This window comes from Pinus tabuliformis, chromosome 8, assembly GCF_031772625.1.
Source record: "Pinus tabuliformis cultivar Carrire ecotype Pingquan chromosome 8, CPIR1, whole genome shotgun sequence".
Lineage (NCBI taxonomy): Eukaryota > Viridiplantae > Streptophyta > Pinopsida > Pinales > Pinaceae > Pinus > Pinus tabuliformis.
The window spans coordinates 115,797,101-115,824,639 of NC_142294.1; the positions used below are offsets into that span (position 1 = coordinate 115,797,101).

The 27,539-nt window shown below is 37.4% G+C and overlaps 1 protein-coding gene across 1 annotated transcript; it reads left to right on the forward strand.

The window, feature by feature from the left end:
- The first annotated feature begins 820 nt into the window (after positions 1 to 820).
- Positions 821 to 27,539, forward strand: LOC149234394 (uncharacterized). Its single transcript, XM_089371825.1, has 4 exons — positions 821 to 1,176; positions 1,300 to 1,372; positions 26,732 to 26,851; positions 27,122 to 27,539. The coding sequence occupies exons 1-4, from the start codon at positions 1,003 to 1,005 to the stop codon at positions 27,175 to 27,177; spliced, it is 423 nt and encodes a 140-aa protein (XP_089227951.1). The 5' UTR covers positions 821 to 1,002; the 3' UTR covers positions 27,178 to 27,539.

Genomic DNA, 27,539 nt, shown 5'->3' on the forward strand with positions numbered 1-27,539 from the left:
TTAATGGAGTATAATGATAGCGATGATATAAATACATGGAGAGTTTGATGGAGTTTAATGTTGTGTGGATGGAAGTTAGAATAATAAACAATAAAATACACAATGCTTAAAGTATATATATATATCACATAATTTTTTTAAAAGGTAGGCTAAGCTTAAGCCAAGGCCAACCCTAATGCTGTATGGAAGAATGATCTACCCATCCGTGAGATGTTGTCACTAGGATTGTGTAACCTAGACACCCTTGGGACAATTTTGTCCCCCATAGGTAGCTCCAACTCTCAACCACTCCCTTATATATATATATATATATATATATATATATATATATATATTTGCGGGATGTTGTCACTAGGATTGTGTAACCTGGACAACCTGGTACAATTTTATCACCCATAGGTAGCTCCCACCCTTAACCACTCCCCTATATATATATGAAGTCACAATATTTTTTTTTAAAGATAGGCTAAGCTTAAGCTAAGTTCAACGCTAATGTTGCATGGAAGAATGATCTCCCCATATGCAAGATGTTGTCACTAGGATTGTGTCAACCTAGGCACACCTCTCACAATTGTCCAATGATCTCCCCATATGCGAAATATTGTCACGTCAACCTAGACACACCTTAGACAATTGCCCAAAAACAAATTTTCCCCATAAATAAGTGTAACCCTCAACACCTACCCCATAAGATTTGAATCAATAACCTAATAAAAACTAACCCCAATACAAACCTACTCATCTGCACTTCATAAATCTATATAGAATCATAGTTAAATCTACAGTTCATAAGTATATATAAAGTCACAATTCGATAGCTTATAGCAATCACTAGGGTCACACGTGATTATGTACTCTTTGATCTCCCTCCTGTTACTGTCTCCATGAGCATTCCTCCCCCTCTCGCCTTGCTCATTGTGAAATAGGAGTTCCATGTTGCTTTGAAGTGTGCATATATAAATATATACAGAGGACTCCACACTTCACTTAGTTGATACCACAATGGCAAAAATGAACGCTCCTCTGCGAAACAAACAACGAGAGCTGCGAGCAAAGAAGTCCGAGCTCAAGAGACTGGCCCATGGCGACGCCATCACCGGGAAGCTCAAAATTGTCCCGCCCCCCGCCTCCCTCTCCGGCAAACGAAAGCGCAAGCTCCTCAAAAAATGGCGCCAGGTAATAATAATAACAATAATGAAAACCCCCAGCCTGTTATTCTTCTCTGCATTTTATTACACGCTAAACCCTTTTCAATGGCGTAGTAAATATATGCATATATTTTTCTTCAATGTGTCACAGGATCAGAGAGCAGCTATGGAGAAAGGGTTGGTGACCATGGAAGACATTCAAATGATGTCCATCGACAACGATGGTTAGTTTCCTTACTCTTTAAAGAAATATAAGTTTGGGGCTGTAACTAGGGTTTTTCCATGTTAAATACACATGATGTGTTTTCTGGTGGCCATATTTTATTAATCTAATGAATGTAACCCTATAGTTTAATTCAACTGGGGATGTCGCATTTTATCACAATTGAGAAGCACAAAGCGAAAGGAGAAATGGGTTGAAAAGAGGAAACTGAAATTCTTAGGTTCGACGGTAAGACACATTTCAGGGTTTTTCCAATACATATGCAAGAATGATTAAAAGTTTTAACTACCAACACTCTGTCATACAATTCTATTTTTGGCAAATTATTCAAAGGTATAAAATTAAAAAGAAAGATTATATTTATATTCACAACAAAACTGGCCATTCTCAATAACATGATTCACTTTCCTGAAAACGACAACCGTGTGAATATCAAAATGTCCACACTGTTCAGTTCATACATGATGAATCATTTCACAAGTAGACTAATATGGAACCACTTTGATCAGGATCAGTGGTATTATGGCTGCATCCTTCTAACATCTTTTCTGCATATGCCCGCAGCACTTCGAAGGTCAGTTCATATCAGCATCATTTTAAAACTGCCATAATCCCATATCCTAGTGGGTGCAACAAGGTGGCCTGTCGCATGATAAAAGACAGAGATTTTGAGTAAACACAGACCAAAGTTTGAGGATTTTGCTACGTTAGGCAAGTCATCTTCTGAGAATGTATGATGGAAATCTACTCCAATTTTTCTAAAATGCCGGTGAACTAGTCACATGTGGAGCAAAATGGAGATGGCGTGATTTAAAATTTAATAATACAAACTTGAACTAGGACTTTTTGTGCTGGCCAGGAACTTGTGAGAACTTAGAAGTGGCCAATGAAAATACTGACTGCTTCTCGAGTAATGATTTCTCATCCAGAAATGGGAAATGGACATAGAAACAGGTTTTTGGTGTGTTTTGATTTCGGGACAGGTTTCTGCCAGAGAACGACCACCTTAGTGTGTTTTTGGGTAGCATAGGCGATGGCTGCTTTTTGTGGCAGGGCTTTTATTATTTTTTATTTAATGGTTTCCAAGGGACCATAACTTGCCAGGTTTAAGGGATTGCAAATCCACTGATCAGTTATATTGATTTGACTTGTAGAGTGGGAATGAATTCAAAAGTCTTTGGAGAGCTTTGAATTAGAAGAAACAAGGGAGTGCTATATTTCAAATTGCAAAGTTGGGAGCTTTAGAAGTGCGGATGTGTTTGAGATTGGGAGCTATAGCTCTCCCAATCGATTAACATCCTGTTCAAGCACTAGGACCAGAAAGGGGGTGACAACCTATATGAAAGTCCATATTTGTGATACTTCCTCGTATGATTCCCAAATAATTCCATGTACTCCTAAGTATGACTCCCAAGTACTTTTGATTTTGACTTACAAGTACTCTTTTAGTATGGTGAATATGGAATTAGGAAAAGCACCTAGCTCATGCTCTTATGACTCTTTATGACCAAGTATTGACTGGTTAAAACTTGGCATACTCTCTATTATTACTAGGTATTCCTAGATATGACATGTATCATGAGTCAACACTTGCCATTAAGAATTTTTCATGCATACTTGTTATTATATGTGAACCACTAATCTTTACCCTCAAAGTAGGGAAAAAAAACATATTTTTAAAAAAATGGTAGCAAAATTTTGTAGAATTTTAAGATGAAGTCACAAACCCTAGCAAGTGTAGTGTGCTTTGTTTGGGAAATTTAAAGAATTCTTAGTTCAATCTTAGCGTCTTAAAGAGTTGGGGGAAATGAATTGGGAATTAAAGCTAAAGTAGACAGTTGAAATAGCTACTAACAGGAAGGAATTTTTGTTGAAAATAGTAGTGAGTAAGGTCTTCTTTGACTTTTGCCGTAGTCAAAGTGACCAGAAGCATTGTTTCCTTAGCATGCACAAATTCTTAAAAGTTAGGACGAGTTCCTAAAAATTAGGACAAGTTCCTAAAAATCAGGACAAGTTCATGAGGCAGTTTTACCCAAGCTAATAGTTGGAGGCTCAGCTATTTGTCTCCTAGTGTGAGTTAGCTTTGGAAAAGGACAAGTGACTAGTCTCAAAGTTTATTCGTGGCTAGGACGAGTTGCATGAGTCAGTTAGACTCAAGTAACTCATCAATCACTAGTTCGATTTCCAAAAATAAAACTTGCCAGATTTAGCCTATTCGAAAAGCTTATAAGGAGGACGAAGGCACAAAATTGATCATTGTTTTGTGAGTATGAGTTGGTGAGACAAGGCAATAGAGAGCACGAGTTTGTGTGTGGGAAGGGTGTACTAAGAAGAAACTTGTGTGCAATTGATAGAGGATAATTTCCTCGGGGTTTGTGTAAGGAAATAAGGAAGTAGGATCGGGGTTTTTGCAAGGTGTTTCAACGTGGGACAAGCAGGGAGAACAAGACTATTTTTCTATTGAAACAAAGTTGTATTATAAGAGATCTATTGCTCAAAATTCTATCAATGAAATTCTCAAACAAGTAGAGGGTTTTCCCTAGAAAATATTGTTTTTTTTGTCATTGTGTGACTGTGTTCATTTATGTTCAGATGTTGCTGCAAATAAGTAGAGAAATTCAGTGTCTTAATGAAAAGAAACTAGTTTTCGGATTTTACATTAGAGCAATTGCAGAATTTCGTGGATTCTCTACATGGTATCAGAGCATGAATAAACACATTCATCACAAGTGTGAATTCATCATAGAGGAAGGATGTCTGATATGAAGTAGTCACAACCACTATAGGAGTCTTTTTAAGGTGAGGAGGATGAGTTGTTTTGGGTTCTTTTTGTGCTCGAAGAAGGCCGAGTTTAGGGTAGTTGTAGGCAGACGTTGAGGGCAAATCTGTGCATAGTCTTGGGTGCCAATTCTTTCAAGAACTGGCCACAGGTTCTGTGTGTTTTTGGGAAGAGGCTGAGCTCATGTAGCCTAGTGTTGGAGGGTTGTAAGGTCTAACTAGGATCTGCAACGGGGGTCGAGTAAATCTCAAGGCCAACGCAGAAGTAGGGCTAGGTAGAAGAGAGGTCTGGGCAGTTCTGAAGGTGGATTGGAGGCTGAGTAGGAGGGCTGTAGTAGTTGCTACAGGTAGACTTAACTAGGGCCGTAATTCACAAAAGCTGGTTTCAGAGGGGAAAAAAGTCTTCTTTCAAGAGGTATGTATGCCCTTCCATGTTGATGGTTTGCTAGATTGATGGTGTCCAGTTTGGGATAAGTTTGGTGATAGCTTAAGAGTAGATTGGAGGCTGCTAGATGGTGTCTATTGAGCCTTAAGTTTAGTCCCTGTGAAGGACTACAAGACTAATAAAAGAGGCAGAATTATTGGAGCTGAACTTTGAAGGACTAAGGGGTTGCCAAGAGGGCTAGTGAATCAACCCTAGTTCATAGGTGTTGGAGAGCTCTCTGGGAAGTAGGATGGCATTCCAAGGGTTGAGATCAGACCACTATTTAGAGGGAGCATTAAACTTCGTTCCATGGAAAGGTACGATCATGATAGTTTTGGAGGATCATGGGGTTGGAGAGTTAGTCAAGAATGCTATACTACCACCACAAGATCCCCAATAGTTGACCCAACATACTAAGAATGATTCCAATGCAAGGAGGATTATTCTAGAAGGGGTCAAAGATCATATAGTTCCTCGTATCCATGTGAAGAAGACAACATATGATATGTATCAAGCCATCTTACAATTATATCAGAGTACCAATGATACTGGGAAGCTTGCTCTTAATGAGAAGCTGAGGAGTATCTGGATGAACAAGGATGAGCCCACTGTCACATATTTGTCAAGGTTCACTTAAGTACGAGATGAATTGGGTGGTGTGGGCGTGATTGTAGTTGATCACGGCCTTGTGAGTTTTGCCTTACTTGGACTTCATAAGTCTTGGCAGGGCTTCCAGGACGCTGTTAGTGGGAGAGAGAATTTTCCCAATTGTGAAAGGTTTTGGATTGACTATGTTCAGGAAGAGATCCAAAGAGGGACTAGAGATGGTAGATTAATTACGATAGTGGACGAGGAGAACCTTGCCCTAACAGGCAAGGCCAAGGGCAAGAAGGGCCAAGGAGAGGTTGAGTCCAGTCAGAAGGGCAAGAAGAAGGATCTAAGCAAGATCAAGTGCTTCCATTGCCATGAGTTTGGACACTATGCCACTAAGTGTCCTAAGTGGAAGAAGGAGTCCAATAAGGATAATTTCCTTGCATCAACGGAGGTAGATGCATTTTTTGCCCAGTTCGAGAAAGGTTCCTCATTGATTGCTTGCATGGCAAGCTCAACATATAACAATATATGGTATATTGATTCAGGAGCATCCTTCCACATGACCTGGAACAAGAAGAGGTTCAACCACCTAAAGGAGAAGGATATGCAGTTTCAGATTGAGCTAGGAGATGATGGTCAATATGCAGCTAAAGGAGTTGGTACTGCCAATTTTCAGAGGGAGTCAGGTAATCCTCTTCATCTCATAGATGTTCTCTATGTTCCAGAATCAAGGCAGAGTCTTGTTTTGGTTTCTACCCTTTGAGACAAGGGATATGATATCATCTTCAACATAGGTAAGGCATACCTCCAACACTTAGCTTCTGGATGTAAGAAGTAGATATGTGTGAGGGTGGAGAATCTCTAAAAGTTGCAGGTAGAGACAGGTGCAGCCTCGAGCATCAAGGCAAGAAGTGTGCAGAGTAGAGACATGAGGGTTGAGGAGAGTAAAACCCTGAGGAAGTCCTTAGAGCGAGAGCAGGTTAGAGCTCCCAAGAAGGAGCCTTAGCCAGTATCATAATTTGATTCTCGGCTAGTTGGCAAGTTGGACGACTAGCGGGATGATGAAGAGCATAGCCCAGGGTGAGTGGAGGTAGTCAATTAGTCAGTGACTGCCAGTATAGGGAGAGTTCGAGCTAAGTGGGCAGAGGATTTGTTTAAGGGAGATCACGAGAGAGTTGGATCTTCCAATATCACCTTCAGCCAGAAGAGGTAAACACAGAGGTATACAGAGTACATGGCACTTATGACTGAAGTGATGGACTCACAAAGTATGGTGGGAAAGAATAGGTCTTTATATCAAGTTCCGCAGAAGAAAGCAGGGAAGTCTCCTAGTTCAGAGGGAGCAACAACAATAGTGGAGAATATGGTAGTGTTGGAGACAGATCCAGGTGGATGAGGTTCTTCCAGAAGCACCTTGCTTGCTAAGAGGGAGTGTTGAAAATAGTAGCGAGTAAGGTCTTCTTTGACTTGTGCCTTAGTCAAAGTGACCACAAGCAGCTTTTCCTCCGCTTGCACAAGTTCCTAAAAATTAGGACGGGTTCCTAAAAATTAGGACGAGTTCCTAAAAATCAGGACAAGTTCATGAAGCAGTTTTACTCGTGCGAATAGTTGGAGGCTCAATTATTTGTCTCCTAGTGTGAGTTAGCTCTGGAAAAAGACAAGTGACCAGTCTCAGGTTATTTGTGGCTAGGATGAGTTGCATGAGTCAGTTAGATTCAGTTAACTCATCAATCACTAGTTCAATTTCCAGAAATAAAACTTGCCAGATTTAGCCTATTCAAAAAGCTTATAAGGAGGACGAAGGCACAAAACTGATCATTGTTTTGTGAGCACGAGTTGGTGAGACAAGGCAATAGAGAGCACAAGTTTGTGTGTGGGAAGGGCATACTAAGGAAAAACCTGTGCGCAGTTGGCAGAGGAGAATTTCCTTGGTGTTTGCGCAATGAAATAGGGAAGCAGGATCAGGGTTCTTTCAAGGTGTTTCAACTTAGGATAAGCAGGGAGAACAAGACTGCTTTTCTATTGAAACAAAGTTGTATTGTAAGAGATCGATTGCTCAAAATTCTATCAGTAAAATTCTCAAACAAGAAGAGGGTTTCCCCAGTTGGGTTCCCTGGAAAATATTGTGTTTTCTTGTTATTGTTGTTCATTGTGTGACTGTGTTTATTTCTGTTCCTATTCCGCTGCAAACAAGTAGAGAAATTCTGAGTGTTAATGAAAAGAAACTAGTTTTCAAATTAGTCATTAGAGCAGTTGCAGAATTTCATGGATTTTCTACAATTTCTTTGCATTTGCCCTCCAAAGATTGGAGGATTAGAAGTAGACCTTAGTTCATGGGGAACAATTGCCTATGTTTGAATATTTAGATTGGTTTTTGACCCCACATAAGTTCTTAAAAAGATCCTCATTTTGGTATGATTGTGCTTTTTCCCAAGGCATTTATGGAAGAACAAATTCACCCAAAAATGGGAAACACAATAGGAACTTGTGTTATTTTCCAAACAAACAAAAAAGCTACTATTGGATGCTTATTTTGGAATTTGCATTAATGTTGACATTGAACGAAATAAAGTGTTGGATTTCAAATCCAACAAACAATATCATGGAACTAGAAACAGAGAAGGATTTTTTATATTTCTTAGAAAGGGATGAAAAAAAATGAAGGTAAAAGCATGATATTATTGTAACCCTTAACAATGATAAGGATGTGATACTGTGTCCTATGGGAAAAGATAGTATTAAGGATAAAGACAATGCAGGATCAGAGGCTCTTAGGTCATTGATGACTGTGGATGTTTCAAGAGGGTTAATAGATTGCAAATTTTTGGTGATTTAAAGTTAGTGATAAACTGGATGATATATTATCTGCAGAATCATAATATTACTCTACAGCCTTTGGCCATACAAGTCAAGGAAATTACTGCAGAGTTTGAGATGATTAACATTTACTCATGTATAAAACAAACTAAATGTTGCAGCTGATACCTTATCCAAGCAAGGATTACTTCTGGAACCAGGTTATTCGCTGATGGAAGAGCTGATTGAGATGTTCTCTACTGAATATAAACATGCTTTATGATCATTCTTTTAACAAATCCTGCAACTATTAGACAGTTTTTGAAGTATGTGTTTTTTAACACTTACTATTATCTCTGGATGACTGTAATTATGTCAGTTTATACTTGTGGGGACATTTAGTACCTGATGTTACTGCAAGTACGTGGCTGCACATTATGTCAGTTCCTATTATTCGACCTTAGGTGATATTTGATATATCTCATTTTTAATGTATTATGTTCCTCGACACTCGAAGAATGTGTTCTATAAACTTTTTTGAATATAAAATGTGATTTTTTTATTGTAAAGAAAAAAAGATAAGTTTATTGATGTACAACAAATTACTACAAAAGTAGGTCAGTGGGACTAAAAGGTACATCTAGCATTAATATAATATAGGAGTACAAAAACAACTCCTTGGTAATGCTGAAAGCAATATAAATAAAGCAAAATAAATAGTGCAACGTAGATAAGTGCATAACCAAGCTAATAACTAGTTCTAACCAAAGGATCTAGACAAATGATATATAACAACATCATGGTTGAAGTGATAAAATGTGAGAATTTGAGATTGGGAGAGATGAGGATGATGTGAAGGTTTCCTAGTCTTGATGACCAAGGGCAAGCGGATCGGCTGAGGCATTGGCTCCTTGTAGGAGTTGTCGGGCACTATAGTGGTAGAGGGATCTAACTGTATGATCCTTTGGGGGGGGGGGCAGAGGGATGGTTCTCCTACAATCCAAGTTGAATGAAAGAAGTTTTGGATAGAACCCTGGCCTCTCCATTGATGTTGAGGGGTAACCCGACAACCAATAAGCACCTTGCTTTAGTTCTATATGGAGTTGGTCCTGCTATCATTATGATGATGTGTGGTTTAAGGCTTGGTTCGACATATTTGAATTGGCATCGAGAATATTAGTCTATGGCTCAGGGTTCCAGGGGGGGGGGACACTTGAGGGGAGACTCGAGGTCTCACAACTCTATGCTCTAAGATATTTTGAAGATTTGTTAGTCTCTTATTGTTGGGGCACCCAAGAACTATGATTTGTGGTTTAGTTTCTCCTTGATGAAGAGGGCTAGGCATCTTTGATCGGGATATTAGAAGAATGTGGAGAGGGATATACTCGAGTCCTTAAAGAGGTTGTGAATGTTGAAAATGGTTGTTATTGATGTCAAAGGTTGTCCAAATGAAGGAGAAAGCTACATAGCCAAATAACACATTTCGAGACCTTTTCAATGATATGTGGGTTGCCCTCTAGCTCCGCACGATTGAGGAGATATGATTTTTTGAAGATATTCATTTATATATATAATATCCCGCCTTTACCCACAAGGCAACCTTGCTGGAAGACAAGTTGACCCTATTTTTGGGGTTAAATGTACAATATATAGGTGTGAGGAGTGTTTTGGTCACTCGCTAAAGCCAATTCAAGTCTTTCTAAGCAAGCACAAAGAATAGGTCTGAGGTTCATACTTGTTGAACCAAGTGAAAAGGAGTGAAGTTGAGTTCTAACTGAGGATTATGGAGATATCAGCTGGGTTGAGGGTTTTTGGCATAATTGTTTGGGGAAGGGTTTCGTTTCTATTGAGGGCAGTGTTTTGGTGCTTTGAAGGCTGACTTTAGGTCTAGATTGAAGGTTGAGTTCTGATGTTTTGAAGGCCAAGTATAGATTTGTCATGTAAGCCTAGTTCTATTCTTGTTGAGGCTGAGGTTGAGTTCAAGGAGGCAGAGTCCTATTCCTATTAAGGTAGAGTTTTGTCAGTGTTGTAGGCTGATTTTCAGTCTTGATTGGAGGCTGAGTTTCAACCCTGTTGAAAATGTTGAGTTATAGACTTGTTGGAGGTTGAATTGCAGTTATGTAGAAGCTGAGTTATAACTCTGTTGGAGTATGAGTTGTAGTCCTGGTTGAGGTCAAGTTGCAGTATTGGTTGAGGCCGGGTTGTAGTCCTTGTGGAGGTCGAGTTGCATTTTGAGTTGGGTACAAGCTACTAGGAGGGTATATCTTTTTTTGATCAGTTTCTAAGGCTACATACTGTCTATTGAACATTAAAACAACTGTAATTTGGAGCTTACTGGGGATTGGTGTCCTCATCTTCTTGATAGGTTGGAGCATGCAAATTTTGTAAGTTGGTGCCACTGCTTATAGAGGATTGGTGTCCTCCCAAGTGATTGTAAGAAATTGAGGATTGTTTGAAAAACATTTAAGTGTTTCTTCTTCGAATTTGAATTTGCACTTCAATCTTTGTGATCACGCGTAGTGTCGATGATTAATCATGTGATGACGTTTCAGACTAATAATTTGAAAAATTATTGAAAGTAATGAAACACTGATTCACCCCCCTCCTCAACATTTCCAACAATTGGTATCAGAGTAGGTTTCTTCAAGAACAGTTTAACAACTGGAAGATCCTACAGGGGCCATGACTAATTGGAAAGTATCAATCAAAATTCCTTTCTTTGATTGAACAAATATTGCCTTTTGGAAGATAAGAATGACAACTCATTTGATGTCTCTCGGTGTCGAAGTTTGGTAGTCTGTTATAGATGGATATAAGCTCCCATCTTCTCCTCCAATTGATCAAGATGGGAGAAAGGCTTATGTCTCTAATGCAAAAGCTATGGATTCCATTCTAAGTGGCTTGTCAAATTCAAAATTTGTTAAATTTATGCAGTGTGAATTAGCGAAAGAGATGTGGGACAAGCTTGTAAGCAACTGTGAAGGAGATGACAAAGTAAAGAAGGCAAAGCTTCAGAATCTTCAGAGACAATTTTAAAGCCTGAAATTGAATGATGAAGATGTTGTTGCTTATTTTCTTTGAGTAGATGAAGTGGTTAATTCTCTCAAAGGACTTGGTGAAAAGGTTGAAGAAATAACAATTGTTCAAATAATTTTGAGGTCTCTTCCTTTGTGTTTTGATGCCAAAGTCTTTGCCATAGAAGAATTAAAGGATTTGGAGAATCTAAAAATGGACAAGCTTCATGGAATTCTCACTGCATACGAAATGAGGATAGGAAACTCATCACATAAGGAAACAACATTTAAAGCATCTAAGAATTCAAGAAAATGCAAGTCTGGTGATTGCTCCAATGATGAATCTAATACAAAAATGGCTTAGCTAGTCAGAAACCTAAAGAAAAGCTCCAAATTCAAAGGTAAGTTACCTCTCATTTGTTTTAATTGTGGTAAAATAGGGCATTTTACTGCCAAGTGTCCTTTCAGGGAAGATAGTGATGATGAGGAAGAACCCAAAAAAAGGTTCTTCAAAAAAGAAAAATCTCTATTCCAAAGAGGACACTGTTTTTCTGAAGAAGAAGAATACTATTCTGATGATGATAGAAGAGAGATCCTATTTTTATCCACAAATGAAGAATCCAAGATAGACAAATCAGAGTAGTAAAAAAAAGCAGAAGAAGAAGATGTTGAAGGCATAGTGGATCTTGAAGCTGTTGGAAAATGTAACTAGGTTCGGTCTTCATAATTGTACTTGAAGTCAAAATGTAATGAAAAGAATTTTATCATTAAATTGAATTGACTTATTAAAGCATGGATTTCATGCTTGGGTCAATTATAGGTCAAGCCTCCATTGTAGGCTTTAGGTTATTGTCAAAGTCATTTATTGTTGGGTCAAAAATTCCTCCATCAAGTCATCCTCTTCAAGCAAAGTCATCAAGTCGGCCTCTACATCAAAGTCTTCAAGTCGGCTTTATATAAATTATCTTCATGTCGGCCTCATACAATGTCAAACCTATTCACATGTCATGTCGACTCTTTTAGGTCAGACGAAATACTATATATACAAGTCAAACCTCTTCGCATTATATAATCGTAGAAGTTTGGATTTCAGAGATCAAGGTTCGGTGCTATAACAAGATATAGAAGCTCACATAAAATAACATAAGGACTTCGCATAAACAGAGAAATCAAGTTTGGATTTCAGAGATGTATCTCAACAATCTCAAAGGCAATGTTTAGGAGCTCGGTTTAGGCTCTGAAATGCTCTCGGTGCTATCACTGTTAGGGAATGCGGATGGAGGATCAGTCTACCACAGTTTCGGTGCTGTCATTCCACAGTCTCGATGTAATCACAATGATGAAGGTTCAATATAACTACAATGATATGGATTTGATGCCATTACAGTAAGAAGGATTCAATATTCTCACAGTGAGGTCTTAGTGCTCTTACAATGAGAAAGCCTCAATGATATTACAATAACAAGAATTCAATGATAATGTAGTGACAAGTGAAAGGAAGAAGGATGGATTGATGGAGGTAGTCTCGAGTCTAGATTGTAAGAGTCTTGGTCGTCTCATCTTTTGAATCTACTGAAGGAAGAATTTGTGATTGGGTTTTCCCCTCGAGGGGGGTTTTGCCCTATCAGCGTGCCTATAGCTTGTGTTCTCTTCTATTTGTTACTTGGCATTAGTCTTTATGATAAGAAAGGTAATTAATAAGAATTAATAATAATGATGAAAACATCACAAGATAATGTCATTAAAAGGGAATTCATTTAACTGCCAAACCTATGGATTTCCCAACAGAAGCAAATTTTATTAATGCATTAGAAGAGTTTGATAACCTTAGGAATGTTGGAAAATCAAAGATATTATATTAGGGTTTGATTCTCCGATCTTGATAATTACTTGTGAGTGTGTTGGCTTATTTTACTTCTTTATTATCTTATCTTTCATCAAGCAATTATACATACATGAAGATCATAAAAGAAGAGACACAAGATATAGGCACATACTAGGGCAAAACCCCCTTCGAGGGGAAAACCCAGTCAAAGTAATTCTTCCTTTCAATAGTATTCTTTGAGACTCTTCACCCTGGACCAAGACCAGACTTTCCCTCCACACCTAAGTCACATGGTTCGGGTTCGACAATAATTAGGTTCGGTTTGAGATTGATTTTTTTTTTAAGGTTCAGATGAGTTTCGCCATTAAGTTCGTCCATATCAGTGTTGCAGGAACCCACCCCCCCCCCAAAGGATCCAAAGGTAGATCCGCGTCTCGTATGGATCCGCCACCGATCCTTCGGCGAAACCGCAGATCGGAAAATCAGATTTGCAGTTCCTCCTTTTTTTTGGCGATTCTTGCAAAATTGGATTCGTGGGGGCCCGATCTGCGGCTCCTATTGCCTGATCCGCGGCTCCTATTTCCCGATCTGTGGATCTGGATAGGGTCAGGTGCAGATCTGTGGAGGTTCTGGCGTGTATCCACTGCGGATCACGAGTGGATCCGAGAGAAGGTGGACGGTTTTGCGGGGATTTTTTTTTTTTTTTTTTGGTTTTTGGAAATTTCGAACTGTTCTATGAGGAACTACATTTTCCGAATACTCCCAAGGTGCCCCTTGATGCTCCCTAGACGATTCCTAGACGCTCCCTAATGGTAATGTTAAATTCTTAAAGTAAAAGTGACATTCTCCTTTATCTTTCATTTCCATCCTTTTTCTTAAATTTTTAACATTACCATGAAATGACCGAGGATGTTTGAGAGTGGTTCCAACCTCATCAGACTTCATATGGAGAAAATATAATTTCATATCCCATTCAATATTCAACAGACTTAGCAATTTTCAGGATCAATGGGATTGTAGCGTTTCATTGGATTATATCATGTATGATGGCATGTTATTGGCATTTAATCAAGAGCAACAAGCCCTATATGTACCCCAGTGTTGGTGTTATTGATCGTTGAACTCCTTTGTCACGGCCTTAGCAATTATGTACCCTTGACTCAAGTTAAAATCATTGATCAGGCATGTTAAGCTTTCTCTACTATTTTATAAGGCTTGGATTAAGCTATTTGATCAAAATTAGGCAATGTTGACTAAAATCCCTATAAAATTGAAGTAGAGGCAAAGGCTAGACAAGAGAAGAGGAATATAAATTGTAGATGGTTGATGCTAGAATAATTAATCATTGATGTACAATGGATGCCATATCTATCTTGATTTATGTAAAAGTATGCATGTTTTCATGTCTTCCACAACTAATTTGGTATTTTGGATGTATTTTTAATATCAATGCAAAAAATATAATAATATATATATATATATATATATATATATATATATATATATATATAGTAGACCCTTCCGAGATGCTTTGCTTCCTAGATTTTTGGAAAATGATGCTTCCGCGTCCCCGCTTCCAAAAAACGTCCCCGTTTCGTCCTCGCTTCGTGCAACATTGGTCCATATACATTTTCTATGTATATATATATATATATATATATATATATATATATATATATATATATATATATTTTGAATTTGAAATGAGATATAGGATAAAATAGTAAGAAATCAACATCAATAAACATAAAAAATGCTATCACGGACATAAAAACTGCGAGAATAGATTACAAGCTTGAGTTGTGACCTGAGGTTATGAGTTTTGATCTACAGACTTGATCAATGGCTATGAGGTTCGCCAAACCTCAAAAAAAATTTAACGTTCGCCAAAATTCAAACCTCAAGGTTGAAGTCCGACGAACCTTGTGACATAGCTCTAGACCATGTCAGCCTCTAAGATCTTCAACCTCTTTCCAGCAACTTCGACTATGCAGCAGATCCTAGCAGCATGCAACTTCCTGCAGTAGAAAAACCTTAGGAGACTTCGATCTCCTAAACGAGACCACGAAACAGAGAAAGAGAGGTACCAACACTTCGATTCTCCTCTTCTCTAGAGACTCCCCTGAACTCACACTTCTTTCCTCCTTCTGGCAGCAGACTTTGCATCCCCAACACTCCCTAGCACTTCCCAGAAGATATCGAATTGCTTGTGAGGGTGATGCTTCCAAATGACTTTGACTTCTTTATATAGCCTTGAAGTGGGTCGAATTAGGGTCTCTAGGCCAACTTGATCTTCCTTAGGCCGACATGACGTGGAGGACACATAATTCATATTTTGCTTGATACAAAATCTTTTTACATGATCCAAAAGCCAAAGAAGGGTCTCTTCGAATGGACAATGACTCTATAAACTCAATATTGATCCTAGGAGTCCACAATGTGGACTTTGACTATTATAATGATGACCCAAGCATGAAACCCATGCTTTAATAAGTTATTGTTGCAGTTATAAAAAATCTTTTCTTTATTCTTTTGACAAGTACATTACATAATGACTCAAGCACATTATTGAAGACCGAACATAGTTACTTTTTAAACAAGGAAGAAGAACAAATGACTATCCAAGGAAATCATCTTTATCAAGACTACAAAAGAGGAAGCAAAAAGAGTGGAAGAAGTGTTGAACAATCAACTAAAAGAAAAGGAAGAAAACTGTGAAAATCTTGAAGCATAAATTGTCTTGTTAAGGAAATAGCTAGATACGTTCAACAAAAACATGAGAAGCTCTCAAACCCTGGATTCTATTCTCAATAGTCGAAGATCACCATATGACAAGACCAGTCTTGGTTAGATTGGCGAACCCTCATATAAAGAAGATGCAAACACCAAGTCACTAGGTAAGCAAGTTGAAGAAAAGCCTGAAAGCTCTCAACAAGAGCAACAAGACCAGTGTTGGTTATATTGGTGAGCCCTCATATAAAGAAGATGTAAACAACAAGTCACTAGGTAAGGAAGTTGAAGAAAAGCCTGAAAGCTCCAATCTCAACAAGAGCAAGGACAAAAGTGTTGGGAAGAGTCTGGAAACAATGCTACACCAAAAAGCTATGTTGATGCTCTCAAGAAGTCCATTCACAATGCATATAGCAATACAATAAGGGACAAGGACCAACAATCTTCTCCAAAGTAGATCAACTCTAGAAGAACTGTTCCATTAAGGCAATCATACACAACCAAGTATCAAACTATTTTTCTTGGTCATTGTTTCTTATGCAAAAATTTTGGACATCAAGCAAGAGAGTGTAGAGCTTATAATAATTATGACAGAGGTTCTCACCAAACCTATAGGAATAAGCTTGTAGACAAGACAATAAAATGAGAGATATTGATGGGTTTAATAAGAAAATCATAATTTATTTGCTCCATTTTCAAGTATAGTATGGAGTGCTACAAATGCAACAATTTTGGGCATATGGCACGAGACTGTCCTACAAAATGAAGGGAAGGGTCTTAGAAGAGAAAACGGGAAGAACTACCAATAGAAAAATGTGGACTAGTTATGTATGTTCAAAACAATCAAAGCCAGTGGTACGTTGATAGCGGGTGCTCTAAAGACATGACCAGAGATCAAAATAAATTTATTACTCTAAAAGAAGAAAAAGGAGGAAATGTGTCTTTTGGAGACAATGGATTTGCAAGAATTGTTGGAAGAGGTACTGTAAGCCTTGACAATGGTAGGAATAAAGCACAAAATGTTTTGTACATTGAAGGACTCAAACATAATCTTTTAAGTGTTAGCCAGATGTGCGATCAAGGTTATGATCTCACTTTTCATACTAAAGATTGTGAAATAATGAAGACTAATTCAGGAAGATTAGTGGGAATAACGATAAGGACTCTCTCTCTCTCTCTCTCTCTCTCTCTATATATATATATATATATATTCTTGATGAAATTCAATGAGAAAAATGCTACATTGGATAGACAAATGAGAGTTGGTTATGGCATAAAAGGCTAGGACACTTGAGCTTTGACAGTTTGATAAAAATCAATAGAACACAAGTAGTGAGAGATATGCCCAAAATCTCAAAACCAACAAGCGCCATTTGCAAATCTTGCCAACATGGGAAACAAACAAGAGTGAGCTTCAAGTCAAAGGAGTGCTCGACATCAAGACCACTAGAGCTTGTTCACACAGATCTATGCGAACCAACAAGAACACCAACCTTGCAAGGTGAAAGGTACTTTATGTTGTTTATTGATGATTATACTAGAATGGTTTGGGTTGCATTTCTTAAAGCAAAATTAAAAGCACTAGATACTTTCAAATCATTTAAAGCCTTAGTTGAAAATGAAAGCGATCTAAGAATCAAATGTTTAAGATCAGATAAAGGAGGTGAATTTACCTCAAATTATTTTAATGAATTTTGTGAGAAATATGGAATCAAGAGACAACTTTTAGTTGCAAGAACTCCACAACAAAATGGAGTTGTCGAAATAAAGTACAAATTAGTGCGAAAAACAAGAACGATGTTGTTAGAGGCCAAATTACTAGATAAGTTTTGGAGTGAAGCAATTGCTGCAGTAGTTTACATCATGAATAGAGGACAACTCCGAGTTAACAACGACAAGACACCATATGAGCTATGGAAAGGCAGGCCAACCTCAGTGAAGTATTTCAGAATTTTGAGAGCAAATGTTACATGAAGATAAATGATGATAAATTGGGAAAATTTGATTCTAGAGTAGATGAGGGAATATTCCTTGGATACTCAACAAGAAGTAAAGCTTACAAATGCTACAATAAAGACTATGCAAAGTTGTGGAAAGTATTGATGTAAGAATAAACGAAGCATGGCTAGAGAAAGAAGCAGAACAAACAAATGAGAATTCAGAAGATACCATCTACATGAACTAAGAAGAGATTACTAAAAAGGAAGAACAAGAAGAAGAAGCATAGTCTCCATCCAAAACAATGTTTAATTTTTTACAAAAACATCACATAAAGAACCAAATCATTAGAGATGTTGATGCAGTTATACAAACCCAAAGAAGAATGACCAATACACCAAGAAAAGGTAATTTTTCCTTACTATCCAAAATAGAGCCAAAGGATTTTGCACAAGCTAGTAAAGACCATCATTGAGTGAATGCTATGGAAGAAGAATTGAATTAAATTGAGAAAAATGGAACCTGGGAACTTTTGCCCCACCAAAAAATAAAAATGTGATTGGGACTAAGTGGGTATTCAAAAACAAGATGAATGAAGAGGGACAAATTATCAGAAATAAGGCAAGACTTGTTTGTAAGGGCTATGAACAAATTAAAGGAATTGACTTCAATGAAAGCTTTTGCTCCAATTGCCTGATTAGAAGCAATAAGAATGTTTTTGGCATTTGCATGTTCGAACGGCTTCATGGTTTATCGGATGGATGTTATATTAGCCTTTCTAAATGGAAATTGAAACGAAGCAGTATACATCGAACAACCAAAAGGTTTTGACTTGGCCAGAAATAAATACCATGTGTGCAAATTGAAGAAAGCCCTTTATGGGTTAAAACATGCTTCAAGAGCTTGGTATGTCAGTTTGGACCACTATCTTCAACAACAAGGCTTCAAAAGAGGGGTTGCTGACAACAATCTCTACATCAAGATGGAAAAGGAAAACTTACTAATTACACTTGTATATGTGGATGATCTCATTTTTGGAAGCAATAATGATGATATGAGTCATGGATTTGCTCAAGAAATGTCAATAATTGGAGAATTATCCTTCTTCCTTGAACTATAGGTTTCTCAAACCAACAAAGGAATATTCATTGCCCATACCAAATACCTTAAGGAGATGCTCAAGCGGTTTAGAATGCAAGAATGCGCACTAGTTGATGATAAATGATGATAAATTGGGCAAATTTGATTCTAGAGTAGATGAGGGAATCTTCCTTGGATACACAACAGGAAGTGAAGTTTACGAATGCTACAATAAAGACTACGCAAAGTTGTGGAACTGGAAAGTATTAATGTAAGAATAAACAAAGCATGGCTAGAAAAAGAAGCAGAACAAACAAATGAGAATTCAGAAGATACCATCTACGTGGACTAAGAATCATAGTCTCCATCCAAAACAATGTTTAAATTTGCTCAAAAACATCACACAAAGAACCAAATCATTGGAGATGTTGATGCAGCTATACAAATCCGAAGAAGAATGACCAATACACCAAGAAAGACAATTTTTCCTTGCTATCCAAAATAGAGCCAAAGGATTTTGCACAAGCTAGTAGGGACCATCATTGGGTGAATGCTATGGAAGAAGAATTGAATTAAATTGAGAAAAATGGAACTTGGGACCTTGTGCCACTATTAAAAAATAAAAATGTGATTGGGACTAAGCAGATATTCAAAAACAAGATGAATGAAGAGGGACAAATTATCATAAATAAGGCAAGATTTGTTTGTAAGGGCTATGCACAAATTGAAGGAATTGACTTTGATGAAACCTTTTGCTCCGGTCGCCAGATTAGAAGCAATAAGAATGTTTTTGGCATTTGCATGTTTGAAAGGCTTCAAAGTTTATCGGATGGATGTTATATTAGCCTTTTTAAATGGAAATCGAAAGGAAGAAGTATACCTCGAACAACCAAAAGGTTTTGACTTGCCCGGAAATAAATACTATGTGTGCAAATTGAAGAAAGCCCTTTATGGGTTAAAACAAGCTTCAAGAGCTTGGTATGTCAGGTTGGACCACTATCTTCAACAACAAGGCTTCAAAAGAGGGGTTGCTGACAACAATCTCTACATTAAGATGGAAAAGGAAAACTTACTAATTACACTTGTATATGTGGATGATCTCATTTTTGGAAGCAATAATGATGATATGAGTCATGGATTTGCTCAAGAAATGTCAAAGGAATTTGAAATGTCAATGATTGGAGAATTATCCTTCTTCCTTGGACTACAGGTTTCTCAAACCAACGAAGGAATATTCATTTCCCAAACCAAATACCTCAAGGAGATGCTCAAGCAGTTTGGAATGGAAGAATGTGCACTAGTTGTTGAATTATTCAACAATACCGAGAGGGGGGTGAATCGATATTAACAGTTTTTAACTTCAAAAACTTGTAAATCCATCCACAGTTATAAAGCAAAGCACATAAATATACAAAACACAAAGATTTCTATGTGGAAAACATAGAATGCTTTTCTTAATATATATATATATATATATAGTACATTCAAATTTATCAACATCAACTGAAAGGAAGCACCAAATCCCTAGCTTATAAGTGTCAACTGAAGGGAAGCACCAACTCCCTGGTTTATCAACACCAATTGAAAGGAAGCACCAACTCCCTTGTTTATCAACAACATCTGAAAGGAACGATCAATTCCTTGATTTATTAGCACCAAAGCTTGTATAAGAGTCAATATTAGTCAAATGGAGTCTTCCCTTTTGGCAGCTGCTCCTTTGTCCTTCACACAAGCACTCGACTCCCTAAACACGAACTTCTTAGTAGTACAACTTCCCTCAAAAAATGATCCTTGAACTCGACATCCTTGTGCATATCTTTTGCAAAGTTCTGACTTAATCTAGCATCGTCACTTCCAAAGATGATGTCATCAACACATATTTCAATGATGATCATATTGTCTTGATCTTCCTTTATGTAGAGATTACTGTCTGTATTTCTCTTTCTGAATCCTTGTTGCTGCAAATACCTATCCAATATTGATTACCAAGCTGTAGGTGCTTGCTTAAGTCCAGACCAGGCTTTCTTCTATCGACAAACATAATCTTCTTTTTTTGATAATAGGAATCCTTCTTGTTGTTCTATGTAGATTTCTTCTTCTAGCTCCCCATCAAGAAAGGCTGATTTTACATCCATCTGATACACTTTGATTCTTTTGGAGCATGCATAGGCCAAGAGCATTCTGATTGCTTCCATTTTGGCTATTGGAGCAAAAGTTTCTTCAAAGTCTATCCCTTCAACTTGGGCATATCCTTTGCACACTAGCCTTGCTTTGTTTCTGGTCACCTTTCCATCTTCATTTAGTTTGTTTCTGAAGACCCATTTTGTACCAATCACATTTTGTTCTTGGGTCTTGGAACACTTCCAATGTCTCATTCTTCTCTATTTGATTTAGTTCTTCCATAGCCTTGATCTAATGTTCATCGTTTCTAGCTTCCGCACAGTTACTAGGTTCAATTGTGGACAATAGTGATAGATGCCCTTGCTCCAGTGTTTGTGCTTGTTTTGTTCTTTTGGTTTCTACTCCTGCACTCTTCTCCCCAATGATTTGTTTTGGTGGATGATTCTTCTGATACCAACGTTTAGGTGTTTTGGGAGGTGTCTGAAAATCTTGTTGATTATCTGCTTCTTCTTGTTTTGCCTTTGGCTGCTTCTCTTCTTGGTGTTCCTCTTCTTATTTGTTTTTCTCTTGATTTGGTTCTTCCTCTTCCTGTTCTTCAAAGATGTGTGAATTTTTTGCTTTCCTTCTTGGTCTTCAGCAAGTTTGTTTCATCAGTTTTTACATTGATGCTTTCTACTATCTTGTTGAGTCTAAGATTGTAGCACTTGTATGCTTTGCTTTTACATGAGTACCCAACAAGTATGCCTTCATCTGTCCGAGAGTCAAACTTTCCTAACTTCTGGTCATCCCTCTTTATGTAACATTTGCTTCCAAATATTCTGAAATGCTTGACACTAGCTGGTCTTCCCTTCCATAGTTCATACGGAGTTTTGTCATTGTTGCTTCTGACTCGCAATGTTGTGAAAAGCGCGAGCGGGATTAAATCGGCGCCGGGAATGAAGCGGAAAAAATCGGAAACAAGCGGAAAAAAGCGGGAAAAAAGCGTTTGGTACAAAAATATTCATTTTTTTTTCATTTTTTTTCAATTTTTTTAATATCTAAACCATCTACAACATAAAATAAATACATTGACACATAAATATGATAAAAAAACTAATATATAAGATGTTTAATATCATTTCTAGCGCTAAAATCACACATAACATTGAATCATGTCCTGAATAGTAAGTCCTGACTCCTGAGTCCCAACTCAGCCTCAAAATATCAACAAAAAATATGATAATGTATCTCATCATGTCATAATGTCATATACAATAAAATGAGGTCTAATCCTATTGATTTCCTTTGCCCCTCTTGCGAGAAAATGCCACAGCTTTCCCTTTCCCTCTAGATGTAGGATGCTGGTGCCTGTGCTAGTGGAGATGGTAGTGGAGTCTGATGTGCTCTAGAAGCTGAAGAACTAGAAGTAGGAGCTATAGGAGGTAGATCACGTCCTCTACTGGTGGCAGGGGTAGCCCGAGCAGGTGGTGTCACCTGGAAACATTACAATCTCCCAATCCTGAAATCCTGAAAAATTGATAAGTCTGCTGGATTTTAAATGAAATCTAAAATTCTACTTTCTCCATATGAAATCCAATGAGGCTGGAACCACTCTCAAACATCCTGAGTCATTTCATGGTAATGTTAAAAATTTAAGTAAAAGGATGAAAATGAAGATTAAGGAGAATGTCACTTTTACTTTAAGAATTTAACATTACCATGAATAGCATATCCATACTAGGGCCTAGACTTGATCATTAAGCTGCCCCACTCAAAAATTATTTGTTTCTTTCAAAAAAAATTGCATGAAAAAACCCAAATGACCAAATGAAAAACCAAAAAAAAATTATAAAATCGTGCTGCCCTGACACCCCGAGCTTTTTTCCGAAAAAAGCGCGATTTTTTCGAAAAAATCGGCAAAAAATTTTTTAGCCGCTTTTTTCCCATAAAACGCGCGATTAAATCGTCTTAGGGAAAAAAGCGCGGAAAAAAGCGCGCTTTTTTGAAAAAAGCGCGGAAAAAAGCGCGCTTTTTTGAAAAAAGCGCGATTTAATCGCGCTTTTCACAACACGGGTTCTGAGCAATCCTCTATTCAAAATGTGAACAATTGTATGTACTACTTGTACCCAAAAGATATTACTTAGCTTGGATTTGTGCAACAAAGTTCTAGCCATCTCTTCCACAATTTTGTTCTTTCTTTCAACCACTCCATTTTTCTGAGGAGTTCTAGCTGTTGAGAAGTGTCTTCTTATTCCATGTTCTTCATAGTAGTCATTGAATTCATTTGAAGTAAATTCTCCTCCATTATCTAATCTCAAGCATTTGATTTTCAAATCAATTTCATTTTCAACAAGTTCCTTGAATATTTTGAAATTTTCAAAAGCTTTTGACTTCTTTTTAAGAAAACAAACCTAGGTCATCCTTGTGTAGTCATCAACAAGCAACATGAAGTATTGTTCTCCATCTAGTCCTTTTGTTCTTGTTGGCCCACATAAATCAGTATGTACAAGTTCCAGTGGTTTTGTCGTGGAATGTTCCTTAGTTTTGAACTCAACTCTTGTTTGTTTTCCATGCTGACAATACTTGCATATAGTATTTGAAGGCTTTGTAATTTCAGGCATATCCCTTACAACTTCCTTCTTGCTGATCTTGACAAGATTGTCAAAGTGTATATGCCCCAATCTCCTATGCCAAAGCCAACTTTCATCTTCCTTTCCTAGGCAACATCTTTCCTTTCCAATCTCATTCAGCATGTATATGTTGTTTGGAGTTCTTATTGTTGTTGCAACCATTTTCTCTGGTCCTTTTTTTCCTCATTTCACACTCTTGAATTGAATAGAAGTGTGCCCTTGATCACAGATTTGGCTAACACTTAGCAAATTATGCTTCATATCTTCAACAAGTAAAACATTTTCTGCCACCACATCTTTGCTTCCAAGGCTAACTGTGCCTTTCCTTATAATTTTGGCATAGTTATCATTCCCAAAAGTGACAAATCCTTCTTTTTCTTTCTTCAATGTTACAAATATGTTTTTGTTTCCAGTGATATGCTTTGAGTATCCACAATCAATATACCATTGACTTCTTATGCTTTGGGCTTGTAAGGCAAGTCCACATTCCTCAACCTTCAAATCTTCCTGCTTCTTTTTCCATGTTCTTAGTTGTTCCCCATATGATGGACAGGAACTTGCCTTGTTTCCCTTGAAGGAGCTATCAAATTGCTTCTACAATTCTGAATATGTGTCCAAAATTGTTGCATTTGTAACATTCAGTTTCATAACTAATAGCGCGCTAAAACTGTTATAATTTTTGTTGAAAATGTTGTGATATTTTCTACCATAACTGCTTTCATTGTAGTTCTTGGGATTTTCTTACTATTTCTTGTATTTCTACTTCTTACATAGGCTCTACAGTTTATAGCCTCATGCCTAAAATTATTACAAGAATCACACACTGCCAAGAAAAATATACTGGTCCCTGATCGTAGGCGGTCTTCTTGATGGTGTTGTCTTTTTGAAGCCATGATCTTCTTCTTGAATCTTCTTCATTGCTGGTTGTTGTACTTCCTCCTTTAGCGGCTTGTATTCTTCCTTCTTGATAGTACCTTTGAGCACATCAACATAGCTTCCTTGCTTTGCTTCATTTCCTATCATAGAGCTTGAAGTGTTGAAAATACTGAGAGGGAGGTGAATAAGTATTTCTTAGCAATTAGTAACTTATTAATCTTTTTCAGAGCATTAATTAATCTTCAACATCAATTCAAAATCATAAAAGAGTAGTAGACAATAGACACAAGAATTTTTAGGTGGAAAACCCCCTCCGGGACAAAAAACCACCGAACGCTTTTCTAATAATTTTATGAGTACATCAAAAAATGCTTCAGCTCCAACTGAAAGGGAAGCCCCAACTCCCTAGTACTGTAGAAAAGCCTTCAATTTCCCAGCTCCCACTGGAAGGACACTCCAACGCCCTGGTTTTATCAGCAGTTAGCTGAAAGGATGCTCCAACACCCTAGCAAGCTCCAACTCGCCCTAGCAACACCCTATCACTCTAAAGTGTTTTCAGGATCCAACCTGAAAGTGACTCCAACCACCTGCCTAGCACCACCCTACCTCGTTGAAAATGAGAATGAACTATGACAAACTAACGTGGGAAAATGACCCACTTCTCAATAAATAAACATCTCCTAACTGCTGTGGACTCCCGTACCAGGGATAATGGTCCACTTACAATGAATGATGATAACAATAAAACCCTTACAGATGCCCTTACTCCCAAACCCCTTGCTTCAACAAATATTACAAGATGACAAATACTCTTATTGGTGATGGCACTGCTGATTGTGAGAGACTGCTGTAAACACTAACTGCTTGAATGATTGGCAAAAATCTTTACTGCTGCTTGATGATATGAAATCCTCAATACTGAAGCAACTCCGAGATGGCTGTAGGAGACCCTTACTGGAAATCAATGAAACCCTTATCCAAAACTACTCACTGCTTCTGTATAAACCACTGAGCCCTATTCTGTTAGAGGATGCGAACTGAGGCTACAGTGTAAGAGATTTTGCTTCACAAGACCACTGTTGTCAAACTTCTATATGGTATTGATGATAATGGAGTGTTGTATAGTGAATGCCAGATGATGTAACCGATGTATCTTCAAATTCTTGCAAATATTCAAGATGTCACTTCTGTCATGATGAAGTGCGTGCCTGACCAAGAAGCCAAAACTCATATGCATCCAAAAGTTTGAGAGACTGGCTGTTGTGCAATTGAAACTCAATTCCAATCTTCACATCACAAATTTACCCTTGATACAATAGTTGCTTACTCAGGCCTGACTGGAATGTGTATGTGTATTGAACTTCTTGAACTAAATACCTTGTTTGTTGGACGTTTATTTTGAGCAGTTCAAAGTTAATAATCATTCCTCCCAACCAGCCAAGATAAACCCAATTGACTAAGAAAAAATTTAAGGACATTCCACTTATGTGTGCATGGCTCTTGAGATCATTTAATATAATATCTTTGGGTGCAATTATACGTTTGACTACTATCTCAAGGTGCCCCCATTGCTTCAGGTTAGGCCTTGTGGGAATTGAACCTTGCCCAATAATGAAAAACTCCCCTCTTTCCACCATTGGATTCAACTCCTTTGGGCTAATTTATTTACTTTATATAAATAAATAAAATATTTAGAATTTTCTTTTATATATATATCCATGAGAAATATCTTTGCTGTCCATATGACAAATATATATGTTTCTGTCCTCGAAAGCTCGAAAGCATTACAACAAAGTTCAATATGTCACTTGCAGGTATTGAACATAGGTGCGGATGATAACAATCATTTCTCCAAACCACTAAAGATAGACCCAATTGACACACGCACACACATTCGACTTTAATGGCAAATTCTGTCAAGGATATTTGGTTAGGTGAATATTTCTCAACATTCATTGTTGTTGAATTCAAACACGAACATGAACTAGGCGACTTAGGTGATGCCTTTTCTTTTGGTAGATGTATCAAGGGGTGTTCCTATAAATATGAGTCTCAGATTGTGAGTCTGTAACATATATGTGTTTATATGTGAACACAGACATCTATGCTTATGGAATTCTTTGGGAGACTTGTATTGATGAGAAAGGCTGAAAAAAGAGGACCGATTTACATGTGCGGCATAAAAAGGAATTCCTTAATTAGTGATATTTTGGTTTATCGTTACCATTAATGAGCATATTATGAATTTTCAAGTTATCCTCCCTAATATTCTAAAGCCTAACAATTGTGGCAGAAAATTCTAATTCCACGTGAAACTTCAAATAAAATCCCTGTACAATAATTTGATTTAATACATTTGCTGCTTGTAGCAGTCCGGCTTCCGATTTCATCTTCCCATTCTAGCAAAGTCCCATGTCTCAGTCTCAATGCTAACGATGAGCTTGTAAAGAACCTTTTTGGTTCTTCTTGGTTGTTTCATTGTGGCTTCTATGTAATATAGGAGGTTATTCCTTTACTCTTCTGAAAATTTTTGGGTGGTATTTTCATTTTAGAATAAGTATGTTCTTTGTTTCAGATGAAGACTTGCAGAAAAGCACTCTGGATTCTAGTGCAAAGGGCGGCTCAATGAAGTTACAAATTAAGAAGCGAGCAAAGTTGAGGATTAGGAAAGGCAAAGGAAAAGGAAAAAATAGAGGTAAAGGCATGTTTTTTCCAGTTCTATAGGTTTTTATCCCATTCTATTGGAATAAGTTAATCACCACGAAATATATTTGTTATGTTGCCTCTCAGTACTGGCTGGCCCAGTGAATTGGCCAGTGCTGTTTGATCTTTTTCACACATTAGTGCATTGAAATGTTAGTCATCCCGTAGCCTGGCCACTTCTTATAACTCGTCTTATTTATTAAAATTGCATCAGAAAAATGTACCTACAGATGTGAAATTTATAATTTATTTTTCACTGCAGGCAAAGCAAATGCAAAAGGTGATCCATCAAGTCATGCGGATACAATCGTAGAATGATTACAGGCAAGGCCTTATGTTGAGGGTCCTGATTTTAAAGGACGAATGCATTTGGGGGCCAATTTTGTCATGTAGGAAAAGGGATTTTTCAACCATGAAGTGCATTTTGGATGACTGCTTTATGCATGGAATTTAGTATAATTTACTCTTGAATGGAATTGAGTTTTGAGTTTGTTAAGAATGATCAACATTCTCTATCCTTGTAATTTACTCTCATACAAGAAAAAAAATTTAATGGTCAAATTTTGTATTGTTCCAAAGATGGCCAATTCCAGAGCATCAACAAAGGAAACAGGTAATTTGTAGCCATCATCTGTACACTGGTTCGGCTTCCTTTGCAGTTTTATTATATTTACACTACA

What these genes read in the sequence shown, in the direction of transcription:
- LOC149234394 (XM_089371825.1), top strand. Translation starts at nt 1,003, where the DNA reads ATGGCAAAAATGAACGCTCCTCTGCGAAACAAACAACGAGAGCTGCGA. An exon ending in TCCTCAAAAAATGGCGCCAG is followed by an intron (nt 1,177 to 1,299) that starts GTAATAATAATA and finishes AATGTGTCACAG; the next exon opens with GATCAGAGAGCAGCTATGGA. An exon ending in GATGTCCATCGACAACGATG is followed by an intron (nt 1,373 to 26,731) that starts GTTAGTTTCCTT and finishes TCTTTGTTTCAG; the next exon opens with ATGAAGACTTGCAGAAAAGC.